Source organism: Macaca mulatta, chromosome 1 (assembly GCF_049350105.2).
Source record: "Macaca mulatta isolate MMU2019108-1 chromosome 1, T2T-MMU8v2.0, whole genome shotgun sequence".
Lineage (NCBI taxonomy): Eukaryota > Metazoa > Chordata > Mammalia > Primates > Cercopithecidae > Macaca > Macaca mulatta.
Genome location: NC_133406.1, coordinates 40,869,210 through 40,886,944, shown reverse-complemented (window position 1 = coordinate 40,886,944; position 17,735 = coordinate 40,869,210). Strand labels below are relative to the sequence as shown.

General features: G+C 42.7%; 1 protein-coding gene across 2 annotated transcripts in view; it reads left to right on the top strand.

Annotated features, from left to right (window-relative positions):
- Positions 1–2,542: 2,542 nt before the first annotated feature.
- Positions 2,543–17,735, top strand: part of NMNAT2 (nicotinamide nucleotide adenylyltransferase 2) — a 175,864-nt gene continuing 160,671 nt past the window's right edge. Inside the window, exon 1 of one of the 2 annotated variants that reach the window (XM_015122174.3) lies at positions 2,543–2,759. In XM_015122174.3, coding sequence (XP_014977660.1) covers positions 2,675–2,759 — 85 coding nt within the window. In that variant the 5' untranslated portion in view covers positions 2,543–2,674. Of the gene's footprint in view, positions 2,895–17,735 lie in introns of both variants that reach the window. The other variant, XM_078001201.1, reaches the window with a different exon arrangement.

Here is a 17,735-nt window from a genome sequence, read left to right as displayed (position 1 = left end):
TTAAATTAGGGACTCTGTTTTGTTCACAGCCCCTAAATCAGTGCTTGGTGCATGGCTGACACTCAATAAATATTTATCGCTTAACTATAATTATGTCAATTGCCTAGCTAGTGAGTGTCAGAGTTTCGTACCCGAGTCAGCCTCCCTTTACAAGCTCTTGCTCTTTTTACACCACTAATCTGCATATCATATTAGGGAAGATACAAACCCCATTATGAATATACATCAGTTCTTAGGAGTCTTCTATTTAAACTAGAAATTTTATGCATATTAGGGTTGATTTGCTATTCATCACAATTTAACAAGTATTTACTCCACACCTACTACATGCTCTTGGATAAGAAAAAAAACAGTGACCAACTCATTAATATGGCATGGAAATTTATCCAAGAAACTGGAAGCCCAGGATAGGTACATATTTGTACTTGTCAATCTCTAAGTTAAGAATTATTGACTCTGGCTGGGTCAGTGGCTCACGCCTTTAATTTCAACACTTTGGGAGGCTGCTGTGGGTGGATTGCTTGAGGTCAGGAGTTCAAGACCAACCTGGGCAATATAGTGAAACCCCGTCTCTACAAAAAACATGAAAAATTAGCTGGGCATGGTGGCAAACACCTGTAGTCCCAGCTACTTGGGAGGCTGAAGTGGGAGGATTGCTTGAGTCCAGGAAGTCGAGGCTGTGGTGAGCTGAGATCATGCCACTGCATTCCAGCCTGGATGACAGAGTGAGATCCTGTCTCAAAAAAAAAAAAAAAAAAGAATTATCCTCTATATTCAGTTCATCTGCAAATAATTATTGATTCTTTCTGTTGCATAAGCATAGAACATCTGTCTTCCTCTACTATTCTCAATTTCAGTCTACATATTGTTTAAGCCAAATTTCAAAATCTATAAAACGTATCCTGAGACCATTTACTTCTCATTGCTCCCGTCTCTATAAACCCTAGTCTCAGGACAACTCCACTTGCCTAAGTGAGCAGATTTTCCTAAATGCTTTCCTTGTCTTCCCATTTGGCCTCCCTTTCCACCCAGCAACCAGACAGATCTTATAAAAATGTAAATTACATATTATTCCTCTGCTTAAAAGCTTCAGTGGCTTCCTTTTGTTATTATTCCACTTAGAAAAGTGTCTAACTCTTGCCCTAGCCTACAAGCCCCATTTGATCTGGCCCTGATCACCTGCTGCTCAGTCTTCTATCATTTTTCCCTTTGCCCATATTTTCTAGCCACACTGGCCTTTCATTTCTATGAGCACAGTAAGCCCTTCCCTGTCCCTGAATATGTGGGCTAGCAACTACTCTTGTCGCTCAGGTTTCACTGAAATGTCACCTCCCCAGAGGGCCTTCTCAGACTACTTGATTCATCTCCTCTTCTCCACTCACTCTCTGCTCTGTGAGAGAGCAAATTGCATTCACTTACTGTGCATTGCACAATTGCCATCTAATATTTATTGTCTATCTTCCTCCAGTAAAATGAAGACAGTGACTTTGCTTCACCAGCATGGTTTATAGCAATACTTGACACACAGTGAGTCCTCAAGAAACATTTGTTAAATGGTCTTTGTCTCAACTTTGGTAGATTATGGAGGATCCCCATCATTTTCTTTTTTTTTCAAGATGGATTCTCACTCTGTCACCCAGGCTGGAGTGCAGTGGCGCGATCGCAGCTCACCACAACCTCGCCTCCCGGGTTCAAGCAATTCTCCTGCCTCAGCCTCCCGAGTAACTGGGATTACAGGCACACGCCATCATGCCTGGCTAGTTTTTGTATTTGTTTTTTAGTAGAGACAAGGTTTCACTATGCTGGCCAGGCTGGTCTCGAACTCCTGACCTCGTGATCCACCCGCCTCGGCCTCCCAAAGTGCTGAGATTACAGGCATGAGCCACCGCACCCGGCGGATCCCCATAATTTTCTAATACAGTTTTAGTAACTCTGCCCCCTTCATGTTCTCTCAAATGGATAGCATTGCTTCACCCACAAAAAGGATCAGTATAGCAGAGGAAAGGTTGAGATCACCCCTATCTCTCTGCGGCAACAGATCAAGATTTGGACTCAATAGTTTGGAATCATCAGATAAGGGAAAAAGGAAAGGCAGAAATGAATGCTACTGAAATAAACAATGGTCATTTCTCACTTAAAATTTGGAGGAAGAGAGAAAGAAAAAAATATCTTAAGATGAAACATTTTTTAACTTGGAGATGTTAGAGAAAGTAGGGCGGACAGAAAAATGTTAGACTGAGGAGGAAAACTGAATCAAGATGAGGCAAGAGGCAGAAAGAGCCCACACCATGCTGTGAGCTCTTGGTTCCGAGCTTGGGTACCACGTCTTGCCTTCTGGATAAACTCTAAGGAAGAGAGTGATGAAGTGAAGTGGGCTGGGGGTGATAGAAAGGATGGGGTGGGGCACCAGGACGAGAGACGGCAAGGAAGCTAGAACGAAAAGAGAGGGACCGAGGAGAGAAGAGAGCAGAGCAATACAAAAGCAGCCTCGGAGCTTGCCGGAGCTGCAAGCGTTAAGGGGAGGCGGAGAGTGACGCGGTTTGCGTCTGGAGCGGCTCCTTGGAGTCCACAGCATCCACCGCCGGAGCCTCGCCTTCCTTTCTCCCTCTGCAGACACAACGAGACACAAAAAGAGAGGCAACCCCTAGACCACCGCGAGGGACCCACTTGCACCATGACCGAGACCACCAAGACCCACGTTATCTTGCTCGCCTGCGGCAGCTTCAATCCCATCACCAAAGGGCACATTCAGATGTTTGGTGAGTCCTCCCGCCCACCTCTGGAAGCCGCTTCCGCTCCTCTCCTTTCCCAGGCACCTGTGTTTTCCAGGGCGATCGAACGGGAAGGCGTGTGCCCCATTCGGAGGGGTGCGCCGGCTGATCCAGCTGGTGGAGGTCGGCCCCTTTATTTTGGACTCGGGGGAGGGGAGGCAGACTGCGTTTCCGAGGCGTCACTTGCTGGGGCCAGACCCGGCTTGCAGGGGGCCAAAGGTGGGGGATGGGAGAGGACTAGAGACAAGTGTCATTTGGGGCTGGGCAGGGGTTCCAGATACCAGAACTGGAGTGCGGCGGTGTGGTGGTTCGGCTACCAGGCTGGCGAGGACCGGGATGGGGGCAGAGGTTGGGGCGCCGAGTAGGGGGAGGAGGAGGCTGGAGATAACGTGCTGTTTGTTTAGGATGGGCCGAAATCTCCAAGGAGTTAAATCATGTATGTGCCTCGGATTCACAAACACACTCGCGCCCAACACACCAGTGACAGGGGCTGGGGCTTCAAGATTAATTTCAGATTTGGCTGGTGGTTCTGGGCGGCCCAGGGACGAGTGTTTGGGAATTGTGGGCCGTGTATTGCCCGTGCGAGGTGGATGCTGAGCGAATAGGGAGGGGGCCCTTTTCCGCCTAGGTTCGGCCTCAGGAACCCGCTGCCTAGGACAGGGAGGGGGCCGGGTGGCGGCTGCGGGAGGCCCTGCGGGAGCCGGAGCCGAAGGATCGGGGCCCAAGTTGGCTGAGGCTCTGCCCAGGGTAGCCATGGCACGCGGAAGGTTTGAGGCGTCTAGTGTGTGTATGAATGTGCGAATGAGTGTGTGTGAGTATATGCGTGTGCGTGTTGGGGGGAGGGGACTCATCATCGCGCGTTTGTTTCTTAGAAGCTTTGGGGCGTGGAGCCAGAGAGAGCGAGCGGGGGCATCTGGCTGGCTGGTTCGGGGTCCAGGAGCCGCAGGGGAAAGGTGATCGATGGATGCCTGTTGGAGGTCTCGCGCCACCGGTGGGAAACCACGCGGCTTCGCAGCTGCTAGTAGGACTCAAAGGAGCGGGGCATGAGCGTTTAGACACGGAAAGAGGGACGCGGAGGTCACTTTAGAAGCACGAATTGAGAAGTTAGAAGTTGGGGGTGCTTTTTCTTGAAACTGAGAGAAGCGAGGAGTAGGGAAGAGTGAGTGGGCTGGGATGGATGAGAGAGCGGGTGGGAGGCCCTGACCTGGCCCGCCAGCGAGGCGCTCTCCAGAGGCGGCGGTGCTGAAATGCAGGGCGCGCCGGAGCTGGATGCGGGCACACGTGTTTATCCGGAGCTTGAGGATTGCGCGAGCCCTCCTGGGGAGGTTTAATGAGAACCACATTACAGCAGTAAAGACAGGGCGAGGTGGTTTAGGCTAAAAATATTCATCTTTAAACTTAAAAGGTGCGCTGAACTGGGATCGCTTGTTAAAAACCTCATGGAAAGAATATAGAACTACTTTGAGCAGAGGGCAAATCGGGTAGGCATATCTACACCATAGAAGGAGGGAGGCTGAGAAACAGCCATCCCTTCTTCACCATTCGTTCAGCTTTTAAAAGTCTTTATTAAGAACCAATGCCAACTTGCCTGTTAAATAAGGACTTCTGTTCAAGCATCAGGGTAGACAAGAGCATCTCATCAGTCTTCTAAGGAATGTCAGTGCCCAGTGCCCTTTGATGCTGGTGTCTTCATCCCTTTCCTTCTTTTCCTGTCTGTCCATATGTCCTCTGGCAATTTATGTTGATGCACTTTACTCCTCTCCCTTGACCAGGCAATGACGGGTTTTCCTTTGGAACCAAGAGAAAGGAGGAGTAGGGAAGAGCCACTGGGCTGGGGATGAAACTCTGTGACTCTAAGAATCTTTGGTGACCCAGTGGGTACTACTCCTTTCTTCCTGGAGCTATGAAATCCCACTTATTTTAGATTACAAGAGAAACAGATTTGGATTGAGAACCAAAAATTCTGTCCTGCAACTGAAGATTCTTTGTTAACAGTAATAAAGGCTTTTGTTAAGCAAACACTGACCTGCCAATTCTCCATGAGCTTCAAGGATAGACTATGTGGAAATAGGCCTGAGTTGCAGTGGAAGGGTTTAGATATAGAAAGGTGAAAAGGAGACTTTTGGCAGTAGCGATTATTTACTTGGTGTAAGAACTGAGGACCAGGGCAGAATGTCAACAAAGTCCTTTGCATGTCCATTAAAGTATAATTCAGAGAGCAACACAAAAAAAGGATATGATATGTTCACTCACTATGGCTTTAAGGAGCTTATTACCTAATGAAGAATTTAGCACATAAACAAGTAAAAATGAAGCAAGAATAAGAACACAAATACACATTAAACTATTTTTGGTAGAATCTCTTATGTGAATCTTTGAGCTCTGGATAAATTTTATAATTTATTTTTGTAGAGCAGTTCTGGTTAACAAAACTTTTTCATCTACGTTAAGTTACTTATTCCTATTAAAAACCTTATAAGAAATACATTATTACCTCTATTTTACAAATAAGAAACTGACAGAAGCCAAGTGACTTTCTCATGAACACACGTGGAGAATAGGTGGCACTGAGACTTCAGCCTCATGTTCCTGATTCCTCTTGCAAAGACCTTCGTACTACAACAAAGGCTGCAGGAAGTGCCCACTCATCTTCTGACTGCAGAATTCCATGAACACTCTATTTTCATGAACCATAAACTAACAGAATTAAGTTGACCATCAACTAAGCGAGATTCCTATATATGCATTTCCTTAAGATCTTTGTCTCATCTCTAAAGAAACCAGTTATTTATTAACTATTTCCTCCTTTCAAATGGCTTTTAAAATTTTCTCTCTGACAACACAGAAATAATTAATACAACTAAATTATCAAACTTTTGGCCAGGTGTGGTGGCTCACTCCTACAATCCCAGCACTTTGGGAGGCGAAGATGGGCATATCACATGAGCTCAGGAGTTTGAGACCAGACTGGATAACCTGGTGAAGCCCCATCTCTACAAAAAATATAAAAATTAGCCAGGTATGGTGGTGCATGCCTGTAGTCCCAGCTACTCTAGAGGCTGAAGTGGGAGGATGGCTGAGGTGGGAGCCTGGGAGGCAGAGGTCACAGTATGCCGAGATAGCACACTGCACTCTATTCTAGGTAATACAGCCAGATTCTGTCTTTAAAATTTTTTTTTCAAACTTTCTTTAAGGTGACTGAAATTTGTAATAAATTTTTTTAAAAAACAGACACAAACAGGACTTTGAAATTAGACATTTTAAATAGAGCTCCTGTATCTTGAAATTCAATTTCTTACCAAAGGAAAAAGAGAAAGACTATAAACAAAAAGAGAAGTGGCATTCAAAACTAAAGACTCACTCTTCATTTTTGTAAAGTAGCACTTGTACAATTCTCAATATTAGTAAAATTTTTTAGAATGAAATTTTCTTTTACTCTGAAAGGGAAGCTGATATTATTTCTCCTATTTGAAGCTATAGAAACATACAGGAAAAAATAATATTTGTGAGAGATATTTGACACTTGTATACTCAACTGTAACTAAAATGCTTTCAGGATGAGTAAAAGTTTTTGGCAAAGTAAACCCATAAATGAATGATGTCATATCTCATGGGTCTGCCTCATTACATAAGAAGATAATGTGGAAGTTTTAAAAAATGTAACTGCTTAGTTTTTAAGTATGTAGAGATTATAATTTAATGTGGCTTTCTTTACATTTATAGCTATATTTGTCAATAAATCTACCACTGGGAAGTCAGAGAGAAAGTTTAAATAGAAAAGTAAGAAAATATAGCTCAGATTAATTTGGCTACTAAAAAAAAAAACAGGAATTGGGGAATTTCATCACAGCAGAAATATTTCTAGCTATTTTTTGTATTTTTTCTGTTTTAATTTGTAGATATAGGGTCTTGCTCCGTTGCCCAGGCTGGAGAGCAGCAGCAGGGTCACGGCTTCCTGCAGCCTCAAACTCCTGTTTCTGCTAACTGCGGATTAAATCCAGGTCTACCTGACTCCAAAAACTATTTTCTTTTTACTGCGCTCTGATATTGTCTCCCAAAATTACCAAAGTCTAACATCTTTCCTCCCTTTAAGCCAGTCAGAGGTCTAATGCCTGACAGAGAGGGATGACCAGGTGGCGAGGAGTCAGTCATTCAGGTCAGGTGGTTAATACCAGGGAGAGCTTTCTGAAATAAGCTTCAGTGAGAACAATTGGAATTGGAAACTTATGGCAGCCGCTATTTTTGAAAATTAATATTTCTTTGAAAAGTCATATTTCTTCAAAAAGATCCACAATACTGATAACTCAAATGGTACAAGATCTACCATAATCATTCTCCATGTACCCGAGCCTGTGGCATAGTAGAATTGCATGCTTAGGCTGGGTGCATGCTCACGGCCACCGCCTTCCTCCACAGCAATGGTCCCTCCACCAGCATCCAGGAGAATGTGACCAAAAAGAGGAGGGTATGTTGGCTGTGACAGCCAGAAATGACCAAATTCAGTTCTCTTTCTGGGCTCAAGCGGACCTTTCACCTCAGCCTCCTGTGCAGTTAGGACTACAGGCACCATGGGCACACCCTGGTGGCTAATTCTTTTAGAGACAGGGTCTTGCTATTTTGCTGAGGCTGGTCTCCAATTCCTGACCTCAAGCAATCCTCCCACATCAGCCTCTCAAGTAACTGGGGTTATAGATGTGAGCCACTGCATCCAGCTGTATCCTGCTTTTTAATAATTGTAAAATTAATGGATTTTCCAGTTTTTCTATTTCAAATTTTTTTTTTTTTTTTTTGCTTTGAGCTGGATCATTTGAAGAGACGTAATCCAATTTTGTTCTCTTAAAGGGTAATGAAGAGGGCCTTCTACTTGTTGCAGAATTGGAGATGCAGCCCCTACTGCTACAGCTAGAAACCATAAGAAAAATGAATTTGAGTTGCTACTAATAAATATATAGAACGGCTATAAATCAAGAAGCTGTTGAATGTGATCAAAATTCTTATATTATAAAAGTTATTAAGCACATGTGGTACTCTTTTCCTTTGTACCACTATCTAATTTGATCCTACCCTGCAAGGTAAACTGAATAATAGTATCCACTTTTACGATTGATAAGGCAGAGGTACATGTGTAAGTCATTGGGTCGAATTCATCAGCAAAAATCAGTATAGAACCTCTTTCTTGATATCTAGACTCTCTCACTCATGACGCTTCTTTTTTATTTCCTTATAATTGCAATAGCACCTATGAAAGAAGAAGCCATTTGAACTTAGCTGTCAACAAAGGGTCATGAGAACCTTACAAATTTTTTTCCTTGGCAACACAGACCTCCAACAAAATATATCCAACAAAGATATCTGTGTCTAACCCAAAAGGTCTTTCTTTTCTTAATACTCTTATATTTTTCATTTAACTTTGTCATTAGAACGGGCTTTCCATAACTCCTCCAACTTCCTCCTTTCTTCCCACTCTTCTGTTGCCTCAGCTAACACCTATTCATTCTTCGGATTTTAGCTTCAACGATAGTTTCTCAGGGAACCTCCACTGACTCCTAAATTAAGTCTGGCTACCCTGACATTTGTTCCCACATCACCTTATGTTTTCCAGGCCATAACTTTCATCTCATGTGTTTTATGGCTGTTTCCCATGGTAGACCTTAAGCTTTTTGAAGACAGAAACAATGCCTGGTGTCATCGCTGATATATTTCCTAGTACCTAGCATGTAGTAGGATCGCCATAATAGTTGTTGAATAAATTTTTTAAATGAATGTATAGAATCTTGTTCCAGGCAGAGGAATCAGCCATGTACAAAGGCTAGGGTGAAGAGACAGAGACATAGAATAATAGAACAAGGAAAAGTTCAGGATGGCTCAAGGAGAAGGGGAGTGAGAGGTGAGACTAGAGAGGGGTAGTTGAATGTCAGAACAATTACGAAGGCTCCTAAGTCATTTTAAAGATTTTAGACTTTATCCCAATGACAATGAGAAGACATTGCATTGTTTTTAAAGTAAAGGGGTAACATAGCCATATCTTTAAATTATGATTTAATTAAATGTTTAATATAGATTGGTGAAGGGCAAGAATGTGGTGACCAGTTAGGCATGTGTTTCAGCAATAAAGGATTCAACCCAAAGAAGATGGTCACCTGGCCCAGGCTGGTGGTTTCTGGGATGGAGAATGTGTATCTGAACGTTATTTAGGAGGTAAAAGAGATCTTCATTTGGCCGGGTGCAGTGGCTCACGCCTGTAACCGCAGCACTTTGAGAGGCTGAGGCAGGCAGATCACGAGGAGAGGAGATCGAGACCATCCTGGCTAACACAGTGAAACCCCGTCTCTACTAAAAATACAAAAAAATTAGCCGGGCATGGTGGCATGTGCTTGTAGTACCAGCTACTTGGGAGGCTGAGACAGGAGAATCGCTTGAACCCGGGAGGGAGAGGTTGCAGTGAGCTGAGATCGCACCACTGCACTCCAGCCTGAGTGACAGAGCAAGACTACATCTCAAAAAAAAAAAAAAAAAAAAAGAGAGAGAGAGAGAGATCTTCATTTCGTGATGTGATGAGTGTGTGATGGTGAAGTAGTCAAGGGTAATTTGCAGGTTTCTATCCAAGGTGGATGAATAGAAAATGCTGGAGGAGAAGCAGGTTTAGGGGTTGGTGGGGAAAGTAAAGATTCGTACTTCTTACTTGAAAATTTTGGTAATATGTGTTCTAACCAAGCACTGATGTGACAGAATACCTAAATGCAAAGTTTCTTTGTGACCTGGGATGTCTGAGTCTTTTTTTTTTTTTTTTTTTTTTTTTTTTTGAGACGGAGTCTCGCTGTGTCACCCAGGCTGGAGTGCAGTGGCCCGATCTCGGCTCACTGCAAGCTCCGCCTCCCGGGTTTACGCCATTCTCCTGCCTCAGCCTCCGAGTAGCTGGGACTACAGGCGCCCGCCACCACGCCCGGCTAGTTTTTTTTGTATTTTTAGTAGAGACGGGGTTTCACCATGTTAGCCAGGATGGTCTCGATCTCCTGACTTCGTGATCCACCCGCCTCGGCCTCCCAAAGTACTGGGATTACAGGCTTGAGCCACCGCGCCCGGCCATGTCTGAGTCTTATAATGAAAGTTCCCAGTAGATTCCAGTTAGATTATTAAAATTTATTCATGCAAGAAAGATATAAAATTTATTAACAGTATGGAAATAAAATGGAAAAAGAAAGGTTTTCTGCTTTTTTAAAAATATATATATAAAATGGAAGATAATCAATATCCTAAATTTGACTCTTTTTAATGTTGAGGCTGTAAAATTAGGAATAACTGATAGTAGTTCACAAAACCACTTTTGACTTGCCCACCACTCTGATGATGGCTGTGACATTACGCTTAAGTAGATGCTTGGGGTTGGGCATGTGGTTGATGCCTATAATCTCAATACTTTGGGATCACTTGAGCCCAGCAGTTTGAGACCAGCCTGGGCAACATGGTGAAACCCCATCTCTACTAAAATTATAAAAATTAGCTGGGCATGGTGGCACGTGCCCGTAGTCCTAGCTGCATGGGAGGCTGAGGTGGAAGGATCGCTTGAGCAATGGGAGGCTGACATGGAAGGATCGTGAGACCAAGGAGGTCAAGGCTGCAGTGAGTCATGATGACACCACTGCACTCCAGCCTGGGCAACAGAGTGAGATCCTATCTCAAAGGAAAAAAAAAAAAAAGTAGCCAGGCGCAGCGGCTCCTGCCTGTAATCCCAGCACTTTAGGAGGTTGAGAGGGACCGATCTTGAGGTTAGGAGTTCAAGACCAACCTGGTCAACATGATGAAACCCCATCTCTACTAAAAATACAAAAATTAGCCAGGGGTGGTGGCAGGCACCTGTAATCCCAGCTACTTGGGAGGCTGAGGCAGGAGAATTGCTTGAATCCGGGAGGTGGAAGTTGTAGTGAACCAAGATCTCGCCACTGCACTCCAGCCTGGGCAATAGAGCAAGACACCTTCTCAAAAAAAAAAAAAAAGAGGTAGATGCTTGGGAATCCTACCTAATTTGTTGGTAAGTTGAAGGTACACAAGTGGTAACTCATGGATCACTCAAGGTGGTTTCACTAGCAGGAGCAGTGTCTGCTCATGACACAAGAATAATGGGCTGAAAAAGAAAATGTAGACATTTGTGTTCACACAAACTGTTGACTCAGTTTACTTTTTTCTGCTGCACTGACTAACTGAACCTCATGGGAAAACAACCTAACCATGAGAGGCAAATCTTCTGTCTAGAATGTATTCCAAACTAAGCAATATGGTCTAATGAAGAACAGAGCTGATGTCCTAAGAGTCTTGAAATATTTATTTCAGTTTCTCTTCTCTTTTTGTTTTACTTGTTCCTATTCTATATTTCTAAGCCTTTCTGCTTAGAACTATCAGAATTAAGATAATTCAATTATTTCTCAAATCATTTGAATTATTGCTTAGTAGGAACATCCTTTGAAATATTATGGGTGCCAGAGAAACATTTCTATATAAACTTCCAATTTTAGATTAAGTCAAATGAACAGCCTAAAGTGTGAAGGCAAACTAAAAAGCATAACCTGCCAACATTCAAGTTTGAACCCCTCTGTTTCAAAGATATCCACAGACACAAGAGGCAAATGAAAAAGTAGACAGATAATATATTTATTTTGTTATTTTTCTATCGATAGGCAATAGTTTAAAAGTAATCCATGCATGACTGGAAGAGAGAATGAAAATCCAGTTTTGAAAGTGTTTCTTTGAAAAACTTCAAGTCTTAATTTTTCTATATAATTGTCTTCTTGGTCACCAGTACAGTGTCCTGAATGTGGTGGTGGTTTAGTTAATGTTTAATGATGCTGTAAAATACACTTTCTAGCACAGTTCTTGTTCACGCTTGGTTTTTGGATCATCCTGAATTGCTCAAAAAGATCCTAACTACACAAAGGAATGCAAAAATATTTTTTCAGGCAGGGTGTGGTAGCACATGCCTATAATCCCAGTGCTTTGAAGTCTAAAGCAGGAGAATTGCTTGCGCCTAGGAGTTCAAGGTTGTAGTGAGCCATTATCACAGCACTGCACTCCATCCTGGGCAACAGAGCAAGATCCTGTCTTAAAAAAATTTTTTTAGCCGGGTGTGGTGGCTCATGCCTGTAATCCCAGCACTTTGGGAGGCTGAGACGGGCGGATCAGAAGGTCAGGAGATCAAGATCATCCTGGCTAACACGGTGAAACCCCGTCTCTACTAAAAATACACAAAAAACTAGCCGGGCGTAGTGGCGGGCGCCTGTAGTCCCAGCTATTTGCGAGGCTGAGGCAGGAGAACGGCGGGAACCCGGGAGGCGGAGCTTGTAGTGAGCCGAGATTGCGCCACTGCACTCCAGCCTGGGCGATTGAGCAATACTCCGTTTCAAAAAAAAAAAAAAATTTAAACATATTCAATACACAAAATTTTAGTTAAACAAAAGCATTTAAAATAATTCTTTAGGATTCAATGTTATAGACTAAGACCTGAGATAGAGGAGTTCATTTTATAGAGAATTACATAACTTTATTTATGGATATGTTCCATATCTCAATATATGTCAATGCAGCATCAGTTTACAAGGAGGGAAGTTTTCCACTTCCAGAGATCTTCCAATTATAAGCACTCAATTGCATGGAACACATTTGCTTTTTTTGGATAGTTTGGCAGCCAGCCTCAGAAGTCTTTTAGCTTAAAAAGATCTTTCAGTGGCTTACGTGGTATGACCAAGGCCATCCTCCTGGTATTGGCTCCTTCCTCTTTTTACATCTTCCAGTGTCTCCATGATTTGTAAACTCTGCAGCAAAGGCAAATATTATAACCACTACCCGCATCATCATCTTCCCCATTATCATCCTGATCATGAAGCCACTTTATTTGAGCTTATTTAAACCATACTGCCATTAAGCTGTTTTTTATTAAATTTAATGCGTAATTCTCTTTAGCATTATACAAGTGAGCCAGCCAGGAAAATTCTTTTGATCATGGCAATAAGAGGTTAAGAGGAGGAAGTAGCGAGGGAGCAAGACTCTGAGGCTAACCCCTGGAAGTGATGGCAGCTAAATAGCAGTCTTTTTCTGTTTTTTCTCCTACATCAAATTGCCTCCACATGAGTAGACATGCTGCAACATATTGACCTCATTTAATATTTACCAGGCAGTAGAAGAGACAGTAAAGCATATTCCCTAGATAAGACTAAATGCTTATAGTTTTATTCTTGTTTCAGTTTCTTAGGCCAAAAACCTTGGACTAATGCTTAATTATTCCCTGTTTTGTACACATTATTTATGTCCAAATGTTTTGGAATCTCTTTATCTTCAAAATATAACTAAGACCAACCACCTCTCTCCATCTACATCCCTGGTGCAAGCCACTGTTATCTTTCATTTGAATTATTGCAATAGCCTCTTAACTGGTCTCTTTGCTTCCACTCTTGGTTGCAACACTCAATTCTTAACAAATAATCAGAGTGATCCTTTAGGCCGGACATGGTGGCTCACACCTGTAATCCCAGCACTTTGGGAGGCCGAGGCAGGTGGATCATGAGGTCACGAGATCGAGATCATCTTGGCTAACAAGGTGAAACCTCATCTCTACTAAAAATACAAAAAATTAGCCAGGCCTGTAGTCCCAGCTACTTGGGAGGCTGAGGCAGAAGAATCACTTGAACCTGGGAGGCGGAGGTTGCAGTGAGCCAAAATTGCACCACTGCACTCCAGCCTGGGCCACAGAGCGAGACTCCATCTCAGTAAACAAATAAACAAAAAAAAAAACCAGAGCGATCCTTTCAAAATGTAAGCCAAATCTAAGTCAGATCATGTTGCTCCTTTGCTCCAAATCCTCCATAGCTCCATATCTCACTCAATCAAAGTCAAAGTCATCATCATGGCCTATAGACCTCCATGATCAGCCACCCTGCCCCCACCTCCACCCTAACACATCACTTCCACTTCATTCTTAGCTAACCTCACGGAACGTCCTTGCTTTGGCCTTAGAGTCTTTGTGCTGAATGTTTCCTCTGCCTGGAATGCCCTTCCCCATGTAGCCCATGTCTCATTCGCTCCCCTCCTCCAATTCTCTGCTCAAATGTAACCTTCTCCTCATCGTCCACTTGGCAGATCCTACTCCCCTGATCATATAATTTAAAATCGCACCTCACACACTCCCAGTCCCTCTTATTCTGCTCTACTTATATCTTTTCTCTCTTGTGCTTATCACATTTAAACTAAGGATGTTATTTCTTGTTTTCTTATGCTTATTATTCAATGCCTGTCTCCCCAGCTAGAGCTCCTCAAGAGCAGAGATCTTTGTTTACTCTGCTCATTAATGTATCTCAGGCTCCTAGGACAGTGCCTGCCACACAGTGAGTGCTCATTAAACGTTTCTTGAGGCCAGGTGTGGTGGCTCATGCCTGTAATCCCAGCACTTTGGGAGGCTGAAGTGGCTACATCACTGGAGGTCAGGAGTTTCATACCAGCCTGCAACATGGGGAAACCCTGTCTCTACTAAAAATTCCAAAAAATTTTCCAGCGTGGTGGTGCATGCCTGTAATCCTAGCTACTCAGGAGGCTGAGGTGGGACGACAGGAGGTGGAGGTTGCACTGAGCCTAGATCACGCCACTGCACTATAGTCTGGGTGACAGAACGAGACTCCATCTAAAAAAAAATGTTTTTTGAATGAGTAATGAGTGACATGTTAGATTCCTCATCTCAAGTCTATGGTAGACTTACTGGCAGGAAGGGTAGAGTCAGGAGGGCTCTATGGCTATTGATCTCTAGCAGAGATAACAAACTAAACAAAGCAATTGAAGTGAAAAGTGTTACCAAAGAGGTGAGAATGAGGTAAAGTAGGAGCATGGAGGAAATTACCACTCTGGACATGGTAGATGGGCCATTAGAGCAGGTGTTAGTGAGAGTTTGAGCTTGAAAGTTAAAGCTGCCGAGTGGACAGAATAGAAAAAGGCATTCTTGGCTGGGCGTGGTGGCTCATACCTGTAATCCCAGCACTTTGGGAGGCCAAGGTGGGAGGATTGCTTGAGCCCAGGATTTGGAGACCAGCCTGGGCTTTATAATGAGACCCCATCTCTACAAAAATTTAAAAAATTAGCTGGGTGTGGTGGCATGTGCCTGTAGTCCCAGCTACTTGGGAGGCTGAGTTGGGGGGATCACTTGAGCCCAGAAGTTCAGGACCAGCCTGGGCAACAAAGCGAGACTTCATCTCTTAAAAAAAAAAAAAAAGGAAATTAAAAAAGAGAGAGAGAGAGAGAATGACATTCTGGGAAGAGAGCGGGATATGTGTGGAAGCCTCAACAGCATGGCACATTAAGGAATTTCCAGGGAACTTGCTAGAGTGCAGGTGGGCAAGGGAGGGAAGGACAGGAGATGAGAGAGCCAGAAAACAGGTTGGGAGGGGGACAGTGCCAAGGGTTCAGATCTGACCCAGCATTTTTTTTAGCAGGCCTCAAAAGGTGATGGACAAAGGAGTACACGGCAGATGTTGGACCTGCATCCCAAATGTCAATGTTCCCTTTGTTAGCAGTTCAGTAGGGAGCTGCCATTGTGATTTTATCTAAACATTTTAAAGTTATTATTTCTGTATCACTCTTTGAAATGAAAAGGATTTTTTCTTTTTCTTTCTTTTCATGATTTTATTTATTTACTTATTTTTTATTTTTATTTTTTGAGATAGAGTCTCACTCTGCTGCCCAGGCTGGAGTGCAGTGGTGCTGTCTCAGCTCACTGCAATCTGCGCCTCCCAGGTTAGAGTGATTCTCATGCCTCAGCCTCCAGAGTAGCTGGGACTACAGGCGTCCGCCATCATGCTCGGATAATTTTTTTTTTTGTATTATTTTTATAGACACAGGATTTTACCGTGTTGCCCAAGCTGGTCTTGAACTCCTGACCTCAGGTGATCCGCCTGCCTCAGCCTCCCAAAGTGCTGAGATTACAGGGGTGTGCCACCATGCCCAGCCACGATTTTATTATTTTCTGAAATGGAACCATTATACATTGCATAAAGTATATCTGTCAATGAAATACACAAGTGAGAAATTATATTGCTGTACAATCCACAAAAATAACAATAAATAAGCAAAAAAGTCACTCCCGTGATTTGTTCTTGCCTAGGATCTAGATTTTACTGTGCTTCACTGGAATGCCCCTGTTGCTCAAGTATTCCCAGATTTGGTGAACTCGGTTCACCCTAGTTTTATCTTCCATGATTTTGTGGGATTTGGATATGTGCCTGCTTTCTTCTCCACAGGCTTAATTGTCTGAAAAGTAAGCACTGTGGCGATCCTGTCTTTTGACACTTGTTTTTAGCTCTAATCCCGGAGGTCTTGATCAAGTGTATTTCTGTTCTTATAAAACTATGGTTCTGGCTGGGCAGTGGCTCACACCTGTAATCTCAGCACTTTGGGAGGCTGAGGTGGGAGGATCCCTTGAGGCCAAGGGTTCAAGACCAGCCTGGGCAGCATAGGGAGATCCCATCTCTACAGCAAATTTAAAAATTAGCCAAGTGTGGTAGTGTGCATCTGTAGTCCTAGCTACTCTGGAGGTTGAGGTGGGAAGATGGCTTGCGCCCATGAGGTTGAGGTTGCAGTGAGTCATGATCATGCCACTGTGCTCCAGCCTGGGTGACAGAGAGAGACTCTGTCTTAAGAAAACAAAAACAAAAATATATCATTCTCCATGACTATTGAAATTATTTACCATTTAAAAGACTCAATAAAGTGACACGATGGTAAGGGGTTGGGTTTTCTGATGCTTTATTTATTTTTTAAATTTAAATTTAATTTATTATTATTTTTTATTTTTAGAGACAAGGTCTCACTATGTTGCCCCATCTGGCCTCAAATTCCTGGGCTAAAGTGATCCTCCTGTCTCAGCCTCCCAAAGTGCTAGGATTACAGGTGTCAGCCACCATGCCCAGCCAATGCTTTATTCTTCAACATTTTTCCAACCCTTCATCTTAGTGCCCACAGAGAGGTGGAATACTTCCTCCACGGAGCACTGAGATGAAACTACATCCATGACTATTCATATTCCTTTTCAAATATTTATGTGCAGATATTTAGCAAATATTTAGCAGTGCATAGCTCATCACATGAACTACAAGATCTTTAAAAGAAGACTTTTTTTTTTAAAAAGAGACCTGTCATTCATGTTAAATTAAAATTAAGACAATAAATATTATACATATAAATTCAAGCCATAATTGCTTCATTTTCCATGAACCAATCTTGCTAAGCACTATTTAAAAATTATTTACTTGTTATACCCCAGGGAATCAAAATTTATAGATAATGTATCAGGTTCTCTTGCTGTTAACAATGTTGACAAAAAATAGGTAAAGGCCCCAGTTTTTCCTACCACTCCATTTTTTCTGTTTATATGGAAATTAATAAACTGAATGGCTGTTGATCTGGGAATATACTTAGTCTCCTGGAGGCTTATCTTTCTCATTTGTAAAATAGCGTGATTTATATAACTCAAGGTTGACAAACTATGGCCTGCAGGCCGTATGTGGCCAGCTACCTGATTTTGTGAGGCCTGCGAGCTAAGGATGGCTTTTTACATTTTTAAATGGCTGAAAAAAAATGTAAAATCACAATAATATTTTGTGACACATATAAATTTCATAAAATAAAATTTTAGTATTCATAAAGTTTTATTGGCACATAGCCACTCTCATTTCACATATGTATTATCTCTGGATGTTTTTACACTGAAACAACAGAGGTGAGTGGTTGTGACAGAAACTTTATGGACTGCAAAATCAAAAGTATTTACTCTCTGGACATTTACAGAAAGCTTGCCAACCCCTGGTATAACCTACCTCTGGGTGTTGGAATGGAAATATCTAAAATGTTCTTAAAATAGGAAGTGCTGTTGAAGTCCATTACCCAGAGGAACTGTTTGACGAACAATTTTCAGTCTAAACTAAATCTCTAAAAAGA